This window comes from Heteronotia binoei, chromosome 21, assembly GCF_032191835.1.
Source record: "Heteronotia binoei isolate CCM8104 ecotype False Entrance Well chromosome 21, APGP_CSIRO_Hbin_v1, whole genome shotgun sequence".
Classification (NCBI taxonomy): domain Eukaryota; kingdom Metazoa; phylum Chordata; class Lepidosauria; order Squamata; family Gekkonidae; genus Heteronotia; species Heteronotia binoei.
The window spans coordinates 157,315,726-157,339,925 of record NC_083243.1 but is presented as its reverse complement, the minus strand read 5'-3'; the positions used below and the strand labels follow the sequence as shown (position 1 = coordinate 157,339,925).

Here is a 24,200-nt window from a genome sequence, read left to right as displayed (position 1 = left end):
GAAGCTATTTAGTAAAGTTATTTTCATCATAACATAACATCCAATGTACTTGAAAAACTGCATATGCCTACTTGTTTACAGTTTGTTTTGATACATCCAGTGCCCCCCACCCCAATAGTCTTCATTGACCACTAAGATCATTTGCCACTTGATAAGAGGCAAAAATGAAATAATCATGATGACTCTGGAGGAAGAGGGGAACTAAGGTGAGAAACTAGTTCAATCCTAGAAACTTTCCAAATCCTAGTGCTTTGCATTGTTTAAAAAAATCCTGGGTATTCTGTCACTGATATACTAGCTACAAAGGGTGATAGAAGTGACTGAAAAATGGGTAGAGCCTTACAATCCCATTGTAAGCAGAGTTGAAGGCAATGCACTTAGAAGGGTGTAACTCTGCTTGGGGTTGCACTAGTAGAGAGCTTCAGGTGAAAGGATAAAAAATATTTGCAGTATGTCACCTTTAACTTTTCATTGTGTAGGGCAGCATTGAAAGCAAAGAAGTGGCATTTTAAGTTTCTTTTATTTTAAAAAAACCTTCATTGCTCTCTTTTCCTTCACTTCTTTCTTTTCTGTTTATATGTGAGATCCTCTGTGAATCCACTGCCTTTTCCTGCTTGTTACTCTCCCTTTAAGAAGCACTTTGTGGAGGTAAAGGCAGCTTTAGTAGGCAGTTTGGATGCGAGTCAAGGCCTAGGGCCCTTTTCCCCTTTCCAATATAATTGCTGAATTAATGAGTTCAATTGGATGGCACCCTGCAGTAAAACATAATAAAAGTTGTAAAAAATAATGAACTGAATTTTTATTTCAACCATCAAGGCCTTTATGCTCTGTGACCACTTTGGAGTTTTGTAAAAAAAAAAAGGGGGGGGGGGACTTCAGAAATAAGATGCCTTGACTGAAGAAGAAGGTTTGCTGGCCCGGTGATTCAAATGTTACATAAATGTGTGTCCTTTCTCTGCTGCATCTTTTAATGACTCTAATTCATTTAACAGTTCTGATGACTGGATAATATACCTTGACATGTCTAGGTAATGTGTATCATTTTACTTGTGGGAAAAGCCTAGATAATTTAATAGAAATTAAAGTGGTAGGCCCATATCCTCTTCTGGTGTAAACCAGTATGGCTCCATCTGCTTTTAAAATGTACTATGTATTTACTATATAAACCATTCACCCTACAAATACATGTATCCTGAATAGACATCAAAACTCTTTCATGCTTAACATTTTTATACAACATCTTCTTGCAGTCTCAGTTTACCACTCCCTGTATCATCATTTTAACATGTTCTGGGATATCACACTGATGTTATTTATATCTGAAGCATTTATTCTCCAGTCCACCTAAACAGGATTCTGCACACACCGCTAGCTGGATCAGGAACTGCAAGTGTGAGTGTGATGTGTATCAAAATGTTCAGAGACTACAGAAATTATAATCCTAACCTGAGTAAACCCATTCTAAATCCACTGAAGTCAATGGGCTTTGAAGGAGGTCTTTCCTTAGGATGATACTGTGGGTGTCGGTGCCATCCTCTGCTTTTGATGGAATGGGCATTCAGTTGTATATGCATATTCTGGCACAACTAGTAGTGACATCTATACATCTTTTCAAAACATGGCTCATATTGGATTAGGTCATCACTTGCTAGTGCAAACATTGTTCCAAATACTTGCATACTAGTCAGAAAGACTTCAAATAAGGCTATAATGGAAATATTTAACTGAAAAAACTGTAAAAAAAATCCTTTCATCATAAGAACATAAGAGAAGCCATGTTGGATCAGGCCAATGGCCCATCCAGTTCAACACTCTGTGTCACACAGTGGCCAAAATATATATACACACACACACTGTGGCTAATAGCCACTGATGGACCTCTGCTCCATATTTTTATCTAACCCCCTCTTGAAGTTGGCTATGCTTGTAGCCGCCACCACCTCCTGTGGCAGTGAATTCCACATGTTAATCACCCTTTGGGTGAAGAAGTACTTCCTTCTATCCATTTTAACCTGACTGCTCAGCAATTTCATTGAATGCCCACGAGTTCTTGTATTGTGAGAAAGGGAGAAAAGTACTTCTTTCTCTACTTTCTCCATCCCATGCATAATCTTGTAAACCTCTATCATGTCACCCCGCAGTCGACATTTCTCCAAGCTAAAGAGCCCCAAGCGTTTTAACTTTTCTTCATAGAGAAAGTGTTCCAAACCTTTAATCATCAACTTCAGCATGCCAGATATGTGTATTTTATGCTTTAGGTTTGTCAGGGCAAGTACCACCTATCATGTTGCAATGCTGTGAAATCCAAGGATCAGAAAACTGAATACATTTCTCCTTACTTTTCAAAAACTCCAAATGCATTTTGGTAATACTAATATCTACTGTTTTACAGTGACTCTCATACATTATATTCCCCATTCTAATAATATTGGAATGGACATTTCCTTCAAAACACTACTGCAAAGCAACTTAGGCTGCGATCCTATGCCATTTAAGATGTTTAGCTCCCTCTGAATTCAGTATTGTTTAAACAGCCTAAAGCAGCATTTCCCATTTGCAGGGTTGTGACCTTGTACCAGGCCATGGAAGCCTCAATACCAGGGTCGCCAGGGGTGGCCCGACAGCCCCTGCCCCCTCCCCTCTCTGTTTATCTTCGGCACTGCATGCCATGCCACACTCCAACCCCTGCCCTCCACTGCGCATTGGCCAGAAGCCCTCCCTCGTCCCTCTCTGATGTTCAGAAACATCAAAGAGGGCAGGGAAAGCTCCTGGCTGGTGCTCAGTGTCTGTATCACTCCCTGATCATCCTCGGCCTGGAGGTTGATCAGGGATCGATACTGAGACTGCACGCTGGCCAGAAGCCCTCCCCCATTCTTCTCTGATGTTCAGAAACATCAGAGAGGGCAGGGAATCTCCTGGCCAGTGTGCAGTGTCTGTATCCCTTGGGAGTGATACTGAGACTGCACACTAGCCAGAAGCCCTCCCCCGTCTCTCTCTGATGTTCAGAAACATCAGAGAGGGCGGAGAAAGCTCCTGGCTGGCACACAGTCTCTGTATTGCTCCCTGAGCATCCTCCGCCCAGACCACAGGAAAGGAACCAGGCCACAGAGGGGAAAAGTATGGGAAACCCTGGCTTAAAGGTATACAGATGTACAGCCGCAAAGGGGGGGATAACTGAGATAGCTGCCTGTAAAACCAGTAAAAGTGTCACAGATTCATGGGGTTATCTAATTTTATTATTATTACATTTATATTTGCTATAATCTTCCAAAAATCTGACATTAAAAAACTTTTTTTTGCACAATATGTGCCAGAAGATGGAGCTATGCTGATTTACAGCGAGGTGAGGCCTCAATTCAACATAGTCCTAAATCATGTGATTCCTGTTGAATTGATAAAGTTGGGCAGTGTGTAAATGTGCACTAGACTCCTTAACTTAGAAGCTAGCCCATAGGGGCTTAGAAACCCATTATAGAGGCTAGAACTGCTAACAGAAATTGAATTTATGTAATCTTTTCCAAAAATGTGTTTAGCCAGCAGTGACATCAATCTGTTTCATTCCATGATATGGCTTAACATTAAAAGGAATGTTTATCTTTTTACATAGAATTATATAGGATTTTGTAGTCTGTCAAGTATATATGTTGTTTACCACCTATATCTTGAAGCACTGTTCATAAGAGGAGGCCAGCTGCTGTATTTTTCAAGGCCATGTATATTCACCTCTTACCCTTTGGGGGATAATAATAATAAGTTTTATTTATATCTCGCCCTCCCCACCGAGGCAGGCTCAGGGCGGATATCTTGTAAGGTTGTTCTGTCCTGTGTTTAGTTCTAATTCTCCTTTGATTTCTTGTTTTATTTTTCTTCCATGTAGGACAAATCTCTTAAACGGGGTTTTTGTAGCAGGAACTTCTTTGCCTATTAGGCCACACACCCCTGATGTAGCCAATCCTCCAAGAGCTTACAGGGCTCTTATTCCAGAACCTACTGTAAGCTCTTGGAGGATTGGCTACATCAGGGGCATGTGGCCTAATATGCAAAGGAGTTCCTGCTACAAAAAAAAGCCCTGATATTAACCATTTTTTCACATATATGCTGAGACTGCCATAAATAGAAGAAATCTAGGAATAAAATAAATATGCTGAGACTGCCATAAATAGAATGAAATCTAGGAATAAACACACCCCTAGAGGAGACATCAGTAAATGGGTGGAGGCGGGTGGCAATGCTAGGGCTGCCAATCCCCATTTGGAGGCAGGGAATCCCCTGGTTTGGAGGCCCTCCCCCCACTTCAGGGCTATCAGAAAGGGGAGGAAGGAAGTGTCTGCTGAGCATTCCATTAGTATACAATCCATGGAGACCAGTTCCCATAGGTTATAATAGAGAATTGACCTGTGAGTATTTGGGGCTCTGCGGAGGCTGTTTTCTGAGGTGGAGGCACCAAATTCTTAGCATAGCTTTTGGTGCCCCTCCTAAAAAAAAATGCCCTCAAGTTTCAGATAGATTGGGTTGAATTCTATGAGCCCCAAAAGAAGGTGCCCTGTCCTTCATTATTTCCAATAGAGGGAAGGTATTTAAAGGAGCGTGGTTCCTTTAAATGTGATGGCCAGAACTCCTTTTGAGGTCAGTCATGCTTGTCACAAGACTCACAACCTTACTCCTGGCTCTACCCCCAAAGTCCCTAGATATTTCCTGAGTCACACCTGGCAACCCTTTGCACAGCCTGTGGTTCTTGCAGCTCTTCCCATCTCTTCCTTTGCCTTTCCACCTTGCAGTCTACCATATCAGTGCAGAAGCACCAAGGCAACCAGAATCACGGCCCCTTTCCCCCTTCACAGCTGAAAGGCTGTGCCACCACCACTGGGTTGTAGTGGAAGAAAAAAAGGCTATTAAAAGGCTCCCTGGAATTGTGGTGCTTTGAAGGAAAACAACAATTGCCACTTTAAACATTTTAATGAGGTTTAGAAGGGAAGCACCACTTTTCCCATACACAGCTAAACAGCAGCATCATTGCTCAGCAGTGTATGGAGGGGGATCCATTAAAAGGCTGGGAAAGGGTGAGGGAAATGAAACTTGGCTCCACCCTCTCCGTAGATTGGGTATCTAGATGGATGCTTGCCTGCAGCCACCCTGCAATGTTCCCTTTGGGCTGAAGCAAGAGCATATTTCTCTTTGCTACAGTGCAAAGGGAAGAAGCTTATGAGCCATACATATCCTGCATGTAATGAGCATGGTATTGGGTGGAAGAGGGGTGAAACTCACTGTAGTTGGGGAGGGAAGGTAGAGCAAATACTCCATGTGGAAGGCACTGAAAGAAACTATCTTTACCCCCCACACTCACCCTCCAAAAGTTTAACCAGATACAATGAAAAGAAATTCCCAGTGATGTCCAGGACACTTTTGAGTAGAGATGCCAACCTCCATATGGGACCTGAGTACCCTCCAGAATTACAGCTCATCTCCAAACTATAGAGATCAGTTCTTTGGAGAAAATGTATAGGCTCCATTTCCAAATCTCCAGGAGTTTCCCAACCTCAACCTGGCAACTCTATCCACCACCACCACCACCACCCCCCATCCCTGCCAGTGGATTAACCCTAGGGAAGAGATTGTTTATTTTAAAAATGTGCTTAAGTCATGTAGTGCTTAAAACGTTAAACTAGAGTTTCGAACTTGGTTTCAATAGCCAAAAGCTATTGCAGCCAGTCCCATAAGAACTCAGACTGGCTTGCTGAGTTTAAATGTGAACATGTGAAGCTACCATATCAAGTCAGATCATGGACCCATCTAGCAGCTCTGCACTGTCTACTTTGCCTGGCCTGAGTTCTTCAGGTTCTCAAGAAGAGAAAGGTGTTTCCCAAGATCTGCTGACTAAAGATATGTTGACTGGAAAAGCCAGTGATTCCTTGTGGGCACTACAGTGTAGAATCTGAAAAGCAGTGATAAGTCCAGGACAGAGCCTTCCAATCTGAGTAAAGGCGGAAACAGTTCTGCTGTCCCCACAGTGTCTCAGGCCCCAAGGGAACTCAATAGCATAACTTTCAGCCTTCAGTTTCAGTAAATTCCCCTGTATTCATTTTCACCAGAGCCAAGTAAGCACTGAATCTGTAAGATATGGGGCCAGATGATCTCTGACAACATGCTCTATGGAGCAGATCAACAAAATCATTAGCAGAACAGCTGTGTACTCAGTGGGAATATCCATCTCCTTCTCTCTAACCCCTATTGTTAAACCAATAAGTCTATTCAGTAAGTCAGTTCAGTCAGATTTGCTGACTTTTTTCGCTATAAAATGTCAGTACTACTTTCTATACCTGCTTGCCCTGCAGAAACAATGCAGTTACATCAGGAGAACTAGAACGAGTCTGTAATGTCTTGTGTCTCATCATAATAACTCTTTATTGCAAATGGTTACAAGCTTCAGGGTATCAGCAGATAACCTAAGCAGGCTTTTCATCCTTTATTCCTGGTGATCATATACCAGAAGCAATTTTACCAGCTGGATCTCCACCTTTTCATGCTTTTTGCAAAAGGTAGATATAAAACAAAGAAATCTCCTGCTTTTAGTGTGTTCAGCAAAATCTTCCATTTAAAAACAACACTTATAAGAAACATTTAACCTGAACCCAGGATGACTTTAATGGATCAGAGGTAGGGATGGGCATGAAATGTGAAAATGGTGGTTCGTTTCATTTTGTAGGTAATTGGTATGCCCAGTTTGGTGGTTCAGTTCATTTTGTTGGCTTTTAAAAAAATGTTCTGAATGAATTGTGGTTTGCTGATTCATTTGGTTTGGGAGGCCTAGAAAGTACTGGTGCACCACAAACATGCCCAGCACAGAAGTGACACTATCACTCCAGGCACATTTGCTGGGGCATGATAGTGTCACTTCCTGGTGACGTCATCACACCAGGCACATTCATGACATGTGAGGAGGATCCCCTGCCAATAATGGCACAGACTAACTGCCCAAAAAACAAGCCACTTGGTTTTGCAAGTGGTGCATAGTGTGAGTACCCAAACCGATTCAGAACAAACCACAAATCAGCTATTTTAGGCATGAATCACAATTTGTACTTCAATTCATGCCCATTCTTAATCGGAGGTAAAGACATTGGGGTGGGGGGAATCCAGCCTTTAAGGAAATGAACTTCAAGCTAATCTCGTAGTTTTAAAAATCTGGTTGGAGAAGCAAGGGTGGTATTCAAATATAGTGTTACAGTTTGCTTGATTGGCAGCATTTTACAAAAGGAAATGGTACTATTTCATTTAAAACCATTCTTATCTGAAATAACTGATACAGTAAACAGGCATCTCCCCCCCCACACACACACACACAAGCAGATGTAGTGTTTTATTTGCAGAACCCTATGGTCTCCCTTAAAGGGTTCAAATATTGGTTTTAGCCAGGGCTAAATTTTGTGGGGAAAGCCCAGCAGGAGCTCATTTGCATATTAGGCCACCCCCACCCCCGATGTCACCGGAAGTGGTGTCACCCATTCAGTAGGTTACTTTACTCATATTGACACAGAACAGTACAGTGCCATCAGCTGCACTGTGTTCAGCTGATGGATGTGTGTTCTCACACAGCCCAGTGAGAGACTTTGTCCCCACCCCCCAACACAACCAGCGAGAGAGAGAGACACGTGCAGCAGAGTGGGCAGCAGCAGGCCCAGCTTCTCCAGGAAATGGCACTTGTGGATGGCTCCATGTCTCTCATTCCATGTGGAGGCGGAGGTAGCAAAGAGAACAGAGTGTGTGGTCTGGGAGAGCATGGTTGCCTAGTGCCTTCCCTCTACCTGAGACTTTTTTTGAGCTGGAGCCTTGGTCAAGCCAGCTGGAACTCTATTCCTGTGCATTCCTGCTCAAAAAAAGCCCTGATTTTGGCACCAAAATGATAGAATTCCTTCCCAGGGAAATACATCTATCACCCTCTATCATTGTCTTCCACCTGCAGGAGAAGGCTTTTTAAAATGTGGTATTCCCTTACTGACCCTTCTTCCTGTTTATGTTTTAATTAGGATTGCCAGCTCTGGGTTGGGAAATACCTAGGGCGTTTTCGCACTGACCTTAATCAGCGATGCCCCTCTTCACCGCGCAGGATCGGCGCGGATTTCGCACTAATTGCTGCGGAGCACCCGGAAGAGCCGGAAAGTCCTGCGGCTTTTGCGGCGCAAACGGAAACCGCCAAAAACCAGTTTCCATTTGCGTCGCAAAAGCCGCGGGACTTTCCGGCTCTTCCGGGTGCTCCGCGGCAATTAGTGCGAAATCCGCACCGATCCTGCACGGTGAAGAGGGGCGTCGCTGCTGATTAAGGTCAATGCGAAAACACCCCTGGGGATTTGGGGGTGGAGCCTGGAGAGGGCAGGGTTTGGGGAGGGGAGGGACTTCAGTGGGGTATAAAGCAACCTTTTTCTCCAGATGAATGGATCTCTGTTGCCTGGAGATCAGTTGTAATCCCAGGAGATCTCCAGCCACCAACTGGAAGCTAAGCAACCAGTTAGCAGCACAGTGTAGAGGAAAACCCAAAAAGCCAATAGACTCTGTGTAGGGCTTTTTGGTTTTTCCAACTGGAAGCTGGCAACCCCACTTTAAATCACTGTTTTATATATATGAATTTTTAAGTTGATTTTAAATGTATTTTTTAAGTGTTCACTGCTTTGAGGGCCCTAATTGAGTGGAAAGGTGGGATAAAAATATTTTAAATAAATTCACATCCTGCTGTATGGGAAACCCTGCCTCACCTTTATGTTAAAATTATAGGAGATAAACTTCCTATGTTCAAAAATATATATTTTATTTATTTGTTTGAGGTATTTGTATCCTGTTTTCCCTGTGCTCAAAGCAGCTAACTAGAAATAAGCAATAAATATAAAATCTAATAAAACAGGCTAATTGACAATAGAAAAGGAATTCAAATGATTAAAAAACAGTGTTCCTGTTTCGCAAACCCTCCAATAAAAGAGACAGCTCAGAATGCCTCAACAAAATACCCTATCATCCAGATATATTAAAAAAATATTTTATGCATATCTACGTATTTATGAATAAAAATTAGAAAGGTTTACTGCAGAAACTCACAGGAAGAATTACCCCTTGCCCCTTCAGGAATATAGTCGAAGATCCCGTGTAGCGTAGTTAGTGTGTTGAATTAGGACCTGGGAGGCAGGGGTTAAATCCCCACTCTGCCTTGCAATTTGCTCTCAAACTAACCTACTTCACAGGGTTTTGATGAGGACAAAATGGAGAAGAGAACTAATCTCCAAACATCATCATGTTGCGTGATGCATCATGGGAACTGGTGCAAAGTAGGTGGGAGTGCAGCAGATGAGCAGGGGAGGGATTTCACAGGGTTTTTGTGAGGACAAAAGGGAGACAAAAACTCATTTTCAAACAACACTATTGCATTATATCTTGCTAAGGTCCCTCCGCTCCCCAGACCCTGCCATCCCCAGGCCCTACTTCCAAACCTCTAAGAATTCCCCACCCCAGGGTTGGCAACGGTACATACACTAGCCTTATAATCCATTTACCTTCAGTGTAGGAAATACTAAGTCTTTTGTATGTTTGCATGTGAAAAATGTAATATATTGTAGCTCTAATACGTCTGTAAACCTAAAGTAGGGTTGCCAGGTCCAACTCAGGAAGTATCTGAGGATTTTTGGGGGTGGAGCCAGGAGACTTTGGGGGTGGAGCCAGAAGCAAGGTTGTGACAAGCACAATTGAACTCCAAAGGGAGTTCTGGTCACCACATTTAAAGGGACCATGCTCCTTTTAAATGCCTTCCCTCCATTGAAAATAATGGATAAGGGCACTTTCTTTTGGGACTCATAACACTGGACCCCCCTGGTCCAACTTGCGTATAATTTGAAACTTGGGTATAATGGATTGCCCAGCAGCTGTTCCTTCTCCCCCCCACACACGCACACTGCTTTCTGATAGCCCTGAAGCAGGGGGAGGGGCTCCAAAGCAGGAATCCCCTAGCCCCAACTGGAGATTGGCAACCGTATTGTGCAGGTTAGATGAATAATCAGATATGAATATCTAATCAAGGCCTTTAACAGAGTAAATGCCTACATTGCTCTGAGGCCTATGGAGTCGATGTGGTATGTTTGAGAAACACATGAACAAATCAATATGCAATATCCTTCCTTCATTCTGTACTCCAGGCTTCTTAACAGCCCCCTTAAATGACTGGCCCTTTCTCTTTACTGTTCCTCATACTAATCTTTGACTTGTAGAAAGTTATAGCTGATTATGACTATTTTAGAGAGTTGTGCTTTCCCAAACCACTTTAACTGAGGAACAGAGAGATATTTAGCAAACTGTGACTGTTTTCTTTGCTTTCACTAATCCGGCAAGCTGACAAGAGGTAGAAGCTTTCTTTTTGCACTGCCAGCTTGCCTTTTTAACTCAGAATGATCCCTTTGTCTGGTAAATGCATAATGTAACTGTTACTTAATAGCCTCAAAACCAGAAATTGGATTCTATCAACATTCTGCAAATGAAAGTCGATCTTCCCTGCCTTTTCCCTCCACAATGTGTCCTGGAAGGTCATTGCCATGAGTCCCTTACAGATAAAAAGTCATGGGGACCACCAGGGGGTTGCAGTGAGGAGGGAAACTTGATGCGACCCATCTCCTCCATCAACAAAAAATACAACAGCAACGAGCTGTCTGCAGTACTGTCCATGAACACTGTGCACATTAAGGTTCTGAGGATGCCAGGCAGGATATCTTGTTCCTTTGTGGAGAACGTGCAGTCAAGCAGAATGCACATGAGCTGTATGTGCATGTAAGTGTCAGTGACCTGTCAATATTCAATTCCTTGCTTTACCTTGTAAAACTGTTTCACAGGTATGGCCATTTGTGCTTTTATTCCTCTAGAACAAAGTTTGAGTTCAGTGGCACCTTTAAGACCAATAAAGTTTTATTCACGGTATGAGCTTTTGTGTGCACAAACGCTTCTTCAGATACAATGGAATGAAAATAGAAACAATAGTCATACCAATAGAGGGTGGGCAGTCAATTAGCATACAGAATAATGAAGGTGTTTTTCACAGATAAAAAGTATAATGGAGGAGGGGGACATACCAAGGGTTATAAATGTATCCAGCGGATGGAACCTATGACAGGCTCTCACCACAATTAAGGATACATCAATTTCCAATTCTGACATATTTATAACCATTGGTATGTCCCCCCCCCCCCCGGTGAACCCAAACAGTTGATAACCATATATACTAAACTCATTATTCTTTTAATTGTTAAAAACACCTTCGTTTTTCTGTTCGCTAATCGACTGCTTATCCTCTATATCAGGTATGTCCAACAGGTAGATCGCGGAAGGGTCAGAGGTAGATCACCAGCCCCACTTCGTCTCATGGTTTGCTGGACAGGTGTTTGGGGGGTTTTGATGATTGTTTGGTGTGGTGGTATTTGATTATTGGTGCCAGTATGATGAATTCTTATTTTTACTTTTAGAACTGCATGTGTGGTTTTGGCATCATCCAGAGGTCTTCAGTTCCTGTTGATCTTTAATACTTTGGGACAATGACAGTTTTGGACCATATTCAGGCAGTGTTAACTTAGCACCCAGGCCACCACAGTATAATGAAGATGAGTGTTCCAAAGAAGAGCAAAAGTGAAATTCGTAAACTGAAGCTCAAAGAACTTAAATCTAAATTGGCTGCACAGTAACAGTTGATGGCGGAGCCAAGGTCACATTCGGTCAATGCAACCATGGTATCCCTCAAGGTCAGCAACCTAATTGCAAAAAAATGCAAACCTTTCAATGAAGGAGAATTTGTAAAAGATTGTTCTCTTGAAGCAGCAGACAATCTTTTTGAAGGATTTAAGAATAAGAAAGAGATCATAGCTGCTGTTCAAGATGAACAATTGTCAAGAAACACCGTCGTGCGGCGAATAGAAAAGATGTGTGGAGACACAACTGAACAATTGTTGGAGGATGTTTCAGTTTGTGTTGCTTTCTCACTCCAACTGGATGAATCTACAGACATAAGAGACATAGCCCAGTTACTAGTCTTTATCCAGATGGTTTTTGAAGACTTCAGTGTTAAAGAACTACTTGGAATGATTTCTTTAAAAGGGAGAACTACCAGTCAGGAAATATTCAGCTCTTTCCTTCTTTTGTGACAAAGTGTAATCTTCCATTGCATAAACTTGTTGCCATCACTACTAATGGAGCAAGAACAATGACAGGTAAGGTTAACAGTTTCATAGGCCTCTGTAGACAGCAAGACAACTTTCCAGATTTCCTTTCTTACCGCTGCATCATTCACCAGCAAGTTTTGGCAAGCAAGAGACTAAATACAAAGACTGTCATGGACATCACTTTCAAAATTGTAAATTCAGTTCGTGGAAGATCATTTCAAAGACGACTTTTCAATCTTACTCTTGATGAAGGGGAAGCAGAAATCATTTTGCACACAGATGTAAGGTGGCTAAGTAGGCACAAATCTCTGCAGATGTTGTGATTTGCTTAATGAAATAAAAAGGTTTTTGAAGGAGAGGGGAGATGACAAAGCAGAGTTGGAAGATGAGGAGTGGTTATGTGATCTGGCATTTCTTGTTGACATTACAGGCGAACTAAGTGATATGAACATTGAACTACAAGGTAAAAACAAATGCATTGGTGAGATGATGAGTACAGTTTCATCCTACAAGAGCAAATTTGAGCTAATGATGACTGACCTTGCAAACAACACTTTTGGTCATTTTCCTAATACGCAGGACCATCTGGGACAATATCCAAATTTTGTTTTTCAGAACGAGAAGTGTGTGACAGAAATCTGCTCTGTGATCTAGGAATTCAAAAAAAGATTCTGTGACTTCCAAAGAATTGAAAAAGTTGTGGAGTACTTGTCATACCCATTCAAAGCAGATATGGACATTAAGGAACCTGCAGCTGCTATCAGTAAAAATTATTCATTGAATAAGGCATCACTTGAAAACGAAATAGTAACCCTTAAAAATGACATTTTTTTCAAGACCCGTGCTGAGCATTAATCGTTTTGGAAGTTAGTGCCTAGAGACAAATTTCCCAACTTGAGAAGATGCAATGAAGCTGTACATTCCTATTTCAGTTCAACTTATTTGTGTGAATCTGCGTTTCCCCATCTGAAAATGATAAAGAGTACACAGCGTTCCAACATGACAGATGAACATCTCCAGGATTCTTTGAGACTGGCCCTCACGCAATATTCACCCAACTTCAAAAAGCTGGTGGATGAAATGCAGGCTCAGACGTCTCACTAATTAGCAAGAGCAAAGTTTTAAACATTGCGCAAGATCAGCCTGGATCAATACGTGAGCTACATTTACAACAAATTACTCAATAAAAGTTAAAGAAAGTTATTAAGACAGTTAAAGAAAGTTATAATACTAAAAATTTAAGAAAAACTGTTCGCAGTTTTTTCTGGATCTTTGTCTCTCTGTTTTGTTTTTGCTTATTTTGCTCACCAGTGAATGACAGAAGGTGCATTGTAAATGGTGGGGGGGGGAGGGCAGTGGAACCAAATTTTGGTGGGTTAAAATCTAATTTAAAACTAATTTGAAACTTAATTTTCATGGTGGTAGATCACCAGCACTTTTGTCCAGAAAAAATAGATCACGACCTGTTCGAAGTTGGACATGCCTGCTCTATATGACTGTTATTTCTGTTTTTATTGCATTGTATCTGAAGAAGTGTGTTTGCACACAAAAGCTCATACCTTGAATAAACTTTTGTTGGTCTTAAGGTTTATTCAAGGTATGAGTGGCACTGAACTCAACGTTTGTTCTACTACTTCAAACCAACACAGTTACCCACCTGGATCTTTATTCCTCTAGATTAAATTTAGCAGTACATGGCCTTCTGTTCCTAATGCATACTATGAATAATCAAGCCACATGAACCTTTAGAATAATATCTTTCTGTCTCTTAGTGGATATGATTCTTTTGACACAACAAATTGTATCATAACATGACATAGCTCCTGGTTAGTCGGATAAGATGATTTATTTATTTGTTTGTTCAGAAGATTTCTATGTATTTAAAAGATTTTTGTGACTATTTAGATTTCCTGTGTTGATTGCACAGTGATTTCCTTCACTAAATCTTCCCTTTGCTTCCTGAGCTTTTTCTTCTCTCTCTCTTCCCCTTTATCTTTCCATGGTCAGGCTTGCCAAAAAGTCCTGGTTTGGTAACTTTATCAACCTGGAGAAAGAAGAACAGATCTTTGTGGTTATTAAGGACAAACCACTGAGTTCAATCAAGGCTGACATAGTTCATGCATTCCTTTCAGTAAGTACATAAACAAATTCATATGTATGTAAACAAGTGAAACTTGGTGTGTTCTCTCAGTCTCCATTTCCAGAGGCATGTTGTTTTCTCATTCTCAGACTCTGCAATCTCTATCTTACCTTGATGTGTTTTGAATTTTTCTTTCTTTCTTATGTAGTCACTTTTTACCCAAATCTGTCAGATTCAGAGCTGGCTTTTTAAATGGAACTTAATGGAAAGATTAAAAAGAGATTGCTTTCTTAGGTATACTGTCCAGATTCTCCAGAGCGTAATGTATAAATCCAGTTATATTCAAGGCAAACTGCACACAGAATCCCTCTTGCTATACGGAGTAATGGCAATTTCATTACCTTCCCAGCTAATAGCTGCTTTCTTTTCTTTTTTCTGGGAACAAGAATCTCATTCTTTGGAAGAACCCCACCTCAAAGAATGCTATGCAGTTCTCAGTGAAATAAGCAACCGTTACAACTAGGGGCTAATTTTTTTCAGAAAGAAAAAAAATTGATACAGAATTTTTTTAAAAAAGAAAAAATCCGATTCATATGACCTTTTCAATCTTACACATTGTACAGGTCTGCTCAGAAGTAAGTCCCATCCACTTCAATGGGAGTTACTTCCAAGTAAGTGTGTATGGATTTGCAGCCTTAATTATTCAGTTGTTGGGAGCTAGTGAGGTAAAGCAGTTAACAGTGTGAGCTTCAACTTAGGGAGCCACTGGCTCAGATCTAAGCTCAGCTGCAAATTAGTACATGGCTTTAGACTGGGGAGGGAGTCAAACTTACTTAATGTAAGAGCCACATAGAAAAAAGTCAGATGTTTGAGAGCCACAAGATATGAACAGATATCACACACACACATCTTTATTTAAACTCTTAATACTTTCTTCGCACAGAAAAATAAAATACGTGACGTATGTACTTTACATGCTAGAAGGAGACTTTTCTTTTTTAAGCTAGGAATAACAGCCCCCTTAGGACCAGCATAGGGAAAGGTTAGCAAATGATTTTTTAGCATCAGTGGGAGAAGGAAACACACATGTATTATATAAATCACTGACCATCATTTGCATCATTATGCATCTCTCTTTGACTTGACACCAAAGTTAGTAAATGCAGCTCCTACAAGAGCTGTAAAACCAAGGGAGAACCCTGCACCACCCTCTTTTAATTCCATCCCTCCTTCCAGGGGCTCCCTTGGCTCTTGCGCTTTCTTTCCCTGCTCTAGGTCTCAGGGCAACCTCTGTGGTGGAGGAGAAGAGCTTGCAAGCCTGCCTGTTTCCCCCTCCTTCCCTGCTTCACACACAATGGAAATAATCATCTACCTATGGGTCAGTGCTCAGAGGCTGACTGAAGTCCTGATGCTAAGCATGCTTACTTGAGAGTAAGCCTACATTAAGTTCCTCCTTGACCTCCAGGAACTGCACAATATGTGTGAAAGAGCCACATGTGGCTCCCAAGGCACAGTTTGGCCACCCTTGCTTATGCTATGTCTTGGGATCAATTCTGCTGTGTCTTGGGATCAAATTAGACAGTACACATAAGATCAATCTTCAAGGTCTCCCACAGTTTTTTAAAAATTTAAAGTACAATCAATTTGGAATAATGGATAGGGTGTTTAAACCATTTCTCACAGAAAGTATTTACCCCACAGAGAAAGCATTCAATATCCTGCTGTATAATATCTTTTAGGATTTTTTGCATAGATATGGGGCAGATTTAAACCAGCCTATAGCTCAAACATGACTGCTTCTCCAAACAGCTTTTAATTTAAAAAAAAAAAACCTGCAGATTTTAGCCACAACTCTTCTGTGTATTATCTAGTTTAGCTCAAAGAGTTAGCTACCCATCTGTAAAATGGATTGTCATTCCTTTAAAAAGTCCTTCCTTACAAAATCCAGGTGCATTTCTTAGTAAATAAAGCATTCCTTACAGGGTTATGGGTTGATATTCATGAATCACTTTGAACATTACATAATGACACTATACACAGCTATAATAGCGGGGGCTGGGGGAAGTATAGCCTTTTGCCATCCACACAACGTTGAAGTTAGAGCACTTGGGGTGGGGGGGAGAGCTATCCCCACAACAGAAGGGAAGGTGGTACAACAAATGAGAAAGAAGAACACATTCATATTGTGCAAAGCAGTTCATTGTGCAGAAAGATCATATAATCTATACATATAGAATACTTACTTCGTCTAGTTCCAGTGACCTCAGAGTTTAGCAGTACTGCCCCTACTGATATTCTGAAGTTGCATGTCCTCCATCCTCCCTTTTTAAAGATGCTTCCTGCAGTTCTCCTCATTCTAAATTATTACAGGTTTGGTTGAAAAATCATTTTGTTTTAAAAATATACAGTCTTTGGTGCAACATGTCTTTTCAACATCTCTTTTCAAATGCTAAGGACAATAAAGTTGCCTTTTAAAAAGTGTGCTGCCATTAGAACTGCAACCATTTGTTTTTCTGTGATCCAGATTCCCAGTCTCAGTCACAGCGTCATCTCACAGACAAGCTTCCGTGCAGAGTACAAGTCCACAGGTGGTCCTGCTGTCTTTCAGAAGCCAGTGAAGTTCCAAGTGGACATAACCTACACAGAAGGTGGGGAGGCCCAGAAAGAGAACGGGATCTACTCAGTCACTTTCACACTTTTATCAGGTAACTGCTGTGAACTTGCTGTCTGCATTCAGGATGACAAACACGTGCAGGATAGATCAAGATGGGTAACCATGTTAGTCTGTCTGTAGCAGCAAAAAAGAGTAAAAGTCCAGTAGCACCTTAAAGACTACCGAAAATTGTGGTAGGGTAAGAGCTTTGGTAAGTCACTGCTCTCTTCTTCAGATTCAAAGTAGCCAGAGTTGCCTCAGATGTTTTGTTTGTTTGAAACATTTGTTTTGCATTTAGGAAGAGAGACAAATGCAGTTTTCTGCATTTTGGCAAAATGAATCACATGCACAGATATAGGATGAGAAATACCTGGCTTGGCAGCAGTATCTGTGAAAAGGATCTCAAGATTGCAGTTGAACACAAGCTGAATATGAGTCAGCATTAGCAAAATTAGGCTGCAGTAACAGAGGCATAATATCCACATCACAGGAAGTAATAGTTACACTGTAGTCCATAATTGTCATCATTATCTGGTTCCAGTTATGGACACCCCATTTTTTGAAAATGATATTGATAGAACTGGTTCACAGTGAAGATAGTCAAGGTCTGGAAGAGAAGTTCTGTAAGGAAACAATGAAGAAACTTGGCATGTTTAGCTTGAAAAAGAGAGTTTTTATTTATTAAACTATTTATGTTCTGCCTTATTAACCTATTTATATCCTGTCTTTCTTGGCTTAAAGTGGCCTACAAGTCATAGTTAAAACATTACAATATAAAATTGATAGAATAAAACCCCTGATAACTTCCTCTCCCCCAAAAGATATATCCCTGGCAAATAACACGGCTTTGCAGCACCCCCTGCAAGATTTCTAAAGATGGTACTCCCCTAACCCCCTCCCCAGGGAGTTCATTCCACAGATGGGGAGCTAAGTTAGAAAAAGCACAGACTCTGGCATTAACAGATTAATTAGCAGGCTATTTTAAGTGGGAGAACAGGTGATAGGTGGCAGTCTGAGGACCATAGGTAGTACATGGGGACATATGGGAAATGGCTTAGATATGTGGATCCTTAGTCATAAACTCCTTTCAAGGTCATAATGCATACCTTGAATGTGACATGGAAACAAACTCGTGACCAATGTAGATATTCTATATTCCTGTCAGCTAGCATCTGATATTCATTAGGCTGCTACATTCCAAATCAAATGCAGTTTCCAGGTTGTCTTCATGGATAAACCAGAGCTAATTCAACCATGAGGCTACAAAGCATGGATTATCGTGGTCAGTTAGGCTGAGTCTGAGACAGGAGAAAGTTAGCTAACAAGATGTAGCTGCTAGAAAACACTTCTACCTAGTGTGTCAAACTACTTTTTAAACCAAAAAGTTGGGTCTGTGATCTCCCTCAGGCTCTTAACATACTCTAAAAATGCCAACTTGACTTCATCCAAGAGAAGGGTATCCAGTATTTTTAAAACATCAGCCTTCTGTCTGATGATGGGGGCGGGCATGATTGTGCTCTTCACATACCTAAAGGGCTATCACAAAGAACTGCTCTAGAAGGCAAGACTGGTTGTAATGGGGTTATGTTGGACATTAAAAGAAATGTCTCAACAGAGCAGATTGACAGTGGAACCAATGACCTGGGAGGTGAACTAGTACCTTGCTGGAGGTCTAGTACTCCTTAGGACTAGTCTACGTAACTTGAGACCCACCAAGTTGTTTACCAGCCATGTATGTTAAGAGAGAATCAGTTGGCTCTGGTGTAACAACTGTGGTGGTTCACTGAAAAAGGGGGTTGTTAAGGAAACAAAAGGACCTGAAGTTGGAAAAAGCAGTGTCTTGCTAATTAGTGATGTGGAAACTATTCTAAGATTAGGAAGCACCATGGCAGGAAACAAAAAGAGAGCAGTTAGAGGAAGAAACCAAAGGGAGTGAAAAATAAGTGCGTTTGTGCAGCAGCACAGTTGGAACAAGAAAATGGTAGAGAAGATATAGTTAACATTAAGAACTAGAAGTATGAAACTGAAGTCTTATTCTGAATGGAAAAAACAACAACAATGGAGGAATGATCCCCCTGCCATCCTACCTTTCTTCTTCTTCACATTCTACATCTTGTGGTCTATAATTCTGCCTCATCTCACATTCCAATGTGTCTTTTTACAGGTCCAAGCCGTCGCTTTAAGAGGGTAGTAGAAACCATTCAGGCACAGTTGTTAAGCACACATGACCAGCCTTCAGTTCAACAGTTATCAGGTAAGTAGCTTCCACAGCTCAGCGCTTTGCTTCAGGCAAGGACGTGAATTGGAAGCACCTCTCAGCATAGCCCTCACCTCTCACCTAAAAACTGGTTTCATTCAGACCAAATAAGAAGATCCCTTGCATCCTTCCCCTGCCATTTGCTCCACTCTCACCTGCCTCACACAATTCCCATTTCCCAAATGCATTGCCCAACATAAACAGCCCTGCCCAGCCCCAAGAGCCATTTGTCCCCTTCACAGGAAGTGTCATCAGCAGTTTATGTAACTCCGAATCCTCCCAGTACTTAGGAGATGGGACTAGTTGGAAGTCTAGAACAGGACTGATGTTTGAGGTAACTAGTTCTGAAAAGGCCTTTATCAGTTCTATGTGATGAAATGAAAATGGTTACACAATGATAGAAGTACCCTTGTGTGTCCTAGAATTATGTCGAATTCTGTGAGCAAAGTACTTTGGTATAACCCTTCAGATCTTTTCTGTTAATAAGTGGGAACTTTCTCTAAACTCCCTACTAGTAAAGTCACATTATAGCAAATTCCTCCACATGACTGGTGCTTCTGTGAGTCATTAGAAGGAATTAGATTTGGTACTTCCAAACAGCCTGTACAAAACAATATATCCAAAACACAGAATGAGAATGTCTGATCAGCCATAGTACTCTCACACATTGCCAAATACAGACATCTGGCTAGTGTAGAAAGGAAGGAGTATCTAAAGTATGAAGCAGAGAAGAGTGGGTTCTGATCACAGCACCGCATGAAGACTGCTTATACAATTATTGTGCAGTAGCTGCATGCAGATGGAAAACCAGTCATCTGTAGTGACTGACCTTGCTTTTGCTATCTCCAGATCTTCATCTGGTCCAGTCACTGTAGAAAACAAGGTTAACATTGGAAAGCAATTCTATGTCCTGTTGGTGATATTTATAAGCAGCCACCATCCAGTTTAATTTCAAACTCAAACAGAGCTGTGGTTGAATGGAAGCCTTAACATGAAACATTTATTTTATATGTGGCTGTAACTTAAAAATAATATGGAAGTCCAGGTTTTGGAATAGGTTAAAAAACGTAGAAGGAACTATGGCACCCAAACGGGGTGGATTCAAAGGGCACATCTCACTCACTATTTTGAAGTTTGGCAGGAGTGATGGGGAGGGAAGACCAGGATCAGTAAATGTTGTTACTATTCTATCACAGTATCAGCCTTTTTGTCTCCTGTCACCAAGATGATGTTGGACCATACAGCTTAGCTTAACATCTTTCTTAACCTGGAAGGCTCAGAACCAAGCTGAATTCTATGACAAAGAGTTGCTTACTTCAAAAGCAGCCTCAATTAATCTGTAATTTACAGACTGAAGTACAAAGTATTTCTACTGATTCTAGTCCCAGGAGAGGTTTATGTAGCTTAACTGCTAACAAATAGTGTCCCCCCATCTTTCAGTTCAGGTACTATTACAGGTGAGTGACTGGAGGCCTCAGTGAACAAACTTGTGAGAGGGGTGTGCATATGATGCGATATATTGCAGTGCATATGCCCTACAATGGATTGACCCATCTGTGAACATTTCTCAAGCTCCATCACTGCCAGCAAGGACTTGTGGCTTTGTGGAGGTGATTATTATTACCTCTCTGACCTTGCTTGGTCTGCTGATTATGGACCAGTCCATTAAACTGGCTTGCCTGGGTTTCAGAACAAAACTGTTTTCTGTTGTCTCTCATTCTTTGCAAGTTCACACCACTGTGGATAGGCATTGCACCGTTTCCTTGTGTGTGCGTGTATCTCATTTCGAGTGGTGTATTCCTATGTCTCACCAGTACATCCCTGTTAGTATCCTTCATTTTCATCTTCATTTCTGCTTCTTGGGACTCACTCTGCTTATTACTAGTGATCTAAAGCAAACTTAAACCCATACACATGGATAAACAAAGTCCTAGAAATTTACTGTTAAATTAAAAAGCCACCCAGTATTAAAGATGCTTCAACTCTGGAATATCTGTGCTGTTTAATTCCTTGAAAGGATGACTGGTGAGACAGACATACATATTCCTTAACACTCACCCAAGTTCTGGAAGCACCATTGTCTCTGAAGTGGAAAGAGATCAGTTAAGCACATGTCAGATATTTATGTATGTAAAATAGTTCTTTCCTGCCATCTTTGTCTCTTTATCTTATATTGAATTTTGAACAGTGCCACTGGAATGCAGATAAATCCACAAAATAGGGGCATGTTTAGAGGGGGGGGGTCCTACATACATGGGACATCCCCCAGTTTTGCACAAGAATCCAAAGAAGGGAGTAAGGGAAATTTAAAAGCTTAAATCCTTACTGTACACGGAGGGAGAGATCTATTGGCACTGTGTCATGAAACCTTGGCCATCATTATGAGGGTTACTTATTAAACCAATAAATAAAGGCAGCAGGAATTGCAGGGATGCAGCACTGCCAAGGTAGACAGGTAGGCAGAGGAGGCTACCGCTACCACCTAGTGAGACAGTAACTATGGGAAAACTACTAGAGAAGTATCAGCAGTGCTGTGAGCAAGTGGATAGCTGATGCAACAGAGAGGCAGCAGGAAAGAAAAGAAAGAAGAGAGGAGGGCAGAATCATATGGAAGAAAGGTGGTGAGGGAGGAACAGAAAGAAGCCACAGAGGAAGCAGGAACAAGTGGGGAGGGATTTTCCCTCTCACACAGTTTTCTCGCTGATTCCTTTTTATGCATACTTAGATGCTTCTTACTTTTTGTTAAGTTCTGTGGGATAAGAGGGGGGCTGGCATAACAGGTTCCACAGGTTTTTAAAATCTTCTAACTTTTTATATAAAAGCTCTAGGACTTTGACTAGTTACTTCAAAACTCAATAATTTCTCAAGAGGAATACAGTTTTCAGTATCTATATTTGTGAACTAAAAGTAACATTGGGCAAGAAAGAAATTATCAAATAATATCTGAGGAAAGACTGAAGATGTAATTTTCCTGTTCAGTTTTCAGGTGCACACTAAAACTAAAGAACTAAATCTGGACTTCTGAATAATTGAAAGATCACCCTTGAGATGTCCAGATTAGAAACTGGGGGATGATTTGGGATGACATCGTAGCCTAACAGTTTTTGGGGAGTACTGAGTATAATCTTCCCTTGAAGCTAATAGTTCTAATGTAGTCAAAACTTACTGGAAAACCCCCAAAGGCATTTCAAGTTAATTGTATACAGAATCTCACAAAAGGAAACTAGATTTTCAGTGTTTCCATTCCGTTCAGAAAACGAGCAATAAAACAAACATTAAATATGCTTCTTTATCTTTTTTGATGTAAAATCTGAAAGTGCTCAGATGTTAGCAATTGTTATTGAATTTTAGAAAGTAAAGTCTTTAATGAATCTTGAAAATAAGTAAGTATGCAAAGTGTACTTTCCATCAATTCAATAATTCTTCAGAAACACCTCAACTGATGCAAAGGGCATGAGGCAAATATACGATTTCTGTAAATTTTCCAGTCAAGCTGCAGCCCCTCATTTTATATCCCATGCTGTTCCCAATGCTTCTCAGAAGTAGTTTTCTGTGTGATGCTAGGACCTTCAGAACTCAGGAGTGGGCTGGTAAGATCTGTCCCATAAGTCCCTCTTCTCACTTTTTTAAAAAAAATCATCCCTGTGGGATTTAAAACCGTAAAAGACCCCAAAAATGGAACTGTGATGAGCTTAAGGTGATCCTGTTTGCAGTGCTGCTGAAGTGGTGGGGGGGAAGGCAGCAAAACAGATTGAAATTATCACCTGAGCCTTCAGATGGTCCTGCTGCTTCTGAGAGTGCTGACCCTTTATTTGGCTAGAGAAAGTCCGGTTATTATTACTCCTTCCTCTCCAAAAGTAGATGTCAAATAACCTCAGCAAAGGACAACAGTAACTGTGTGGGGTGCATCTTCCAGGATGACTTTTTTTTAAAGCAGCCCGACTGCTGCTCTTTCATGTGAGGTACTGCTATAGCACTAAAGGGGACAAAATACTCACGTCAACTCCCAGGTGATCTTGTCTTCTGTCACTTCAGTTGAAAATAATGAGGCATACGTTTGCATTAGGAGGAATGGGGATTTAGTTTTGAAAAAAGTCAGGGCATCCAAATGGAGATGAGCTTCAGGGGCTAAGACCAGGCCTTGGATTCAGCGGGAGCTCACAGGAGCACAGCTCCTGAACCTTTCTGAGAGTTCCACCTGCTCCTTCCCACCATGTCCATTGAATAGTAGGTGCAGCTGCATAACAATCCTGGATGAGCTCCACCACCTATTTTTCTACAAAATGACCCCTGGTTAAGGCAGAGCAGGTTTCATCATAAGCATATGATAGTCGAGACATTTAAATCAAGAACCTATTCTGCGGTTGCAAAATAGCAGAGAACTCTTTGCATATTCTCCCTTGGACCCCTAAATTGTTGGGTTTTCATTATCCATAAGTAAAAGTAATCTTTTATTAGGATCAGATGAAATGGCACCAATTAGTGAGGAAGCTTTTGAGTTTCTCAGAACTGTTTATTTTAAAAATCAAAAAGAGAGGGAGAGGGGGAAATGCCACTGGACATGATGGAGAAACCCCATAGTATGTATTTGATAACTGTTTTAAGATGGCATGCAGGACTTCATTAGGTTAGAATGTGCTAAGAAAAGATTTTAGTTTGTCCTTAGGGACCACTGGGATGGAAAGGCAAGCAATGGCGCTGTTCTGCCTTGGAAATAGCAAACAGAAATTCAGATTTGTCTTGAATGCATGAATCTTTTGTAAGGCATAGAGAAGTGAAGAAAATGTAGTGGTCCTTGTATTAGCAAAACTAGAGATTAATTTCTGATAATACAGAATATGTAAAAACTCAATTGAAATGATTGCCTAGTGGTTAAGGTGTTTAACCCATGTGCATAGTGCAATAATTAATCAATAGCCAACAAGTCTAGGATCCCTCTTTTGGGGTGACTAAATTTATTATCCCAACAGAGACAAAACTGCAAGCAGCAATTGCTTGTTCTTTTGCATAGCAGTCTTATGCAGGATTTATATA

At 41.1% G+C, this 24,200-nt stretch overlaps 1 protein-coding gene across 22 annotated transcripts in view; it reads left to right on the top strand.

Moving 5' to 3' along the window:
- The window catches only part of BRSK2 (BR serine/threonine kinase 2), a 621,430-nt gene that overhangs the window by 571,986 nt on the left and 25,244 nt on the right, over window positions 1–24,200 (top strand). For 16 of the 22 annotated variants that reach the window (XM_060261782.1, XM_060261788.1, XM_060261787.1 and 13 more), the window contains 4 exons: window positions 993–1,028; window positions 14,184–14,307; window positions 16,781–16,961; window positions 19,074–19,163. In XM_060261782.1, coding sequence (XP_060117765.1) covers window positions 993–1,028; window positions 14,184–14,307; window positions 16,781–16,961; window positions 19,074–19,163 — 431 coding nt within the window. The remainder of the gene's footprint in view (window positions 1–992; window positions 1,029–14,183; window positions 14,308–16,780; window positions 16,962–19,073; window positions 19,164–24,200) is intronic. The other 6 variants (XM_060261783.1, XM_060261778.1, XM_060261797.1 and 3 more) reach the window with 1 other exon arrangement.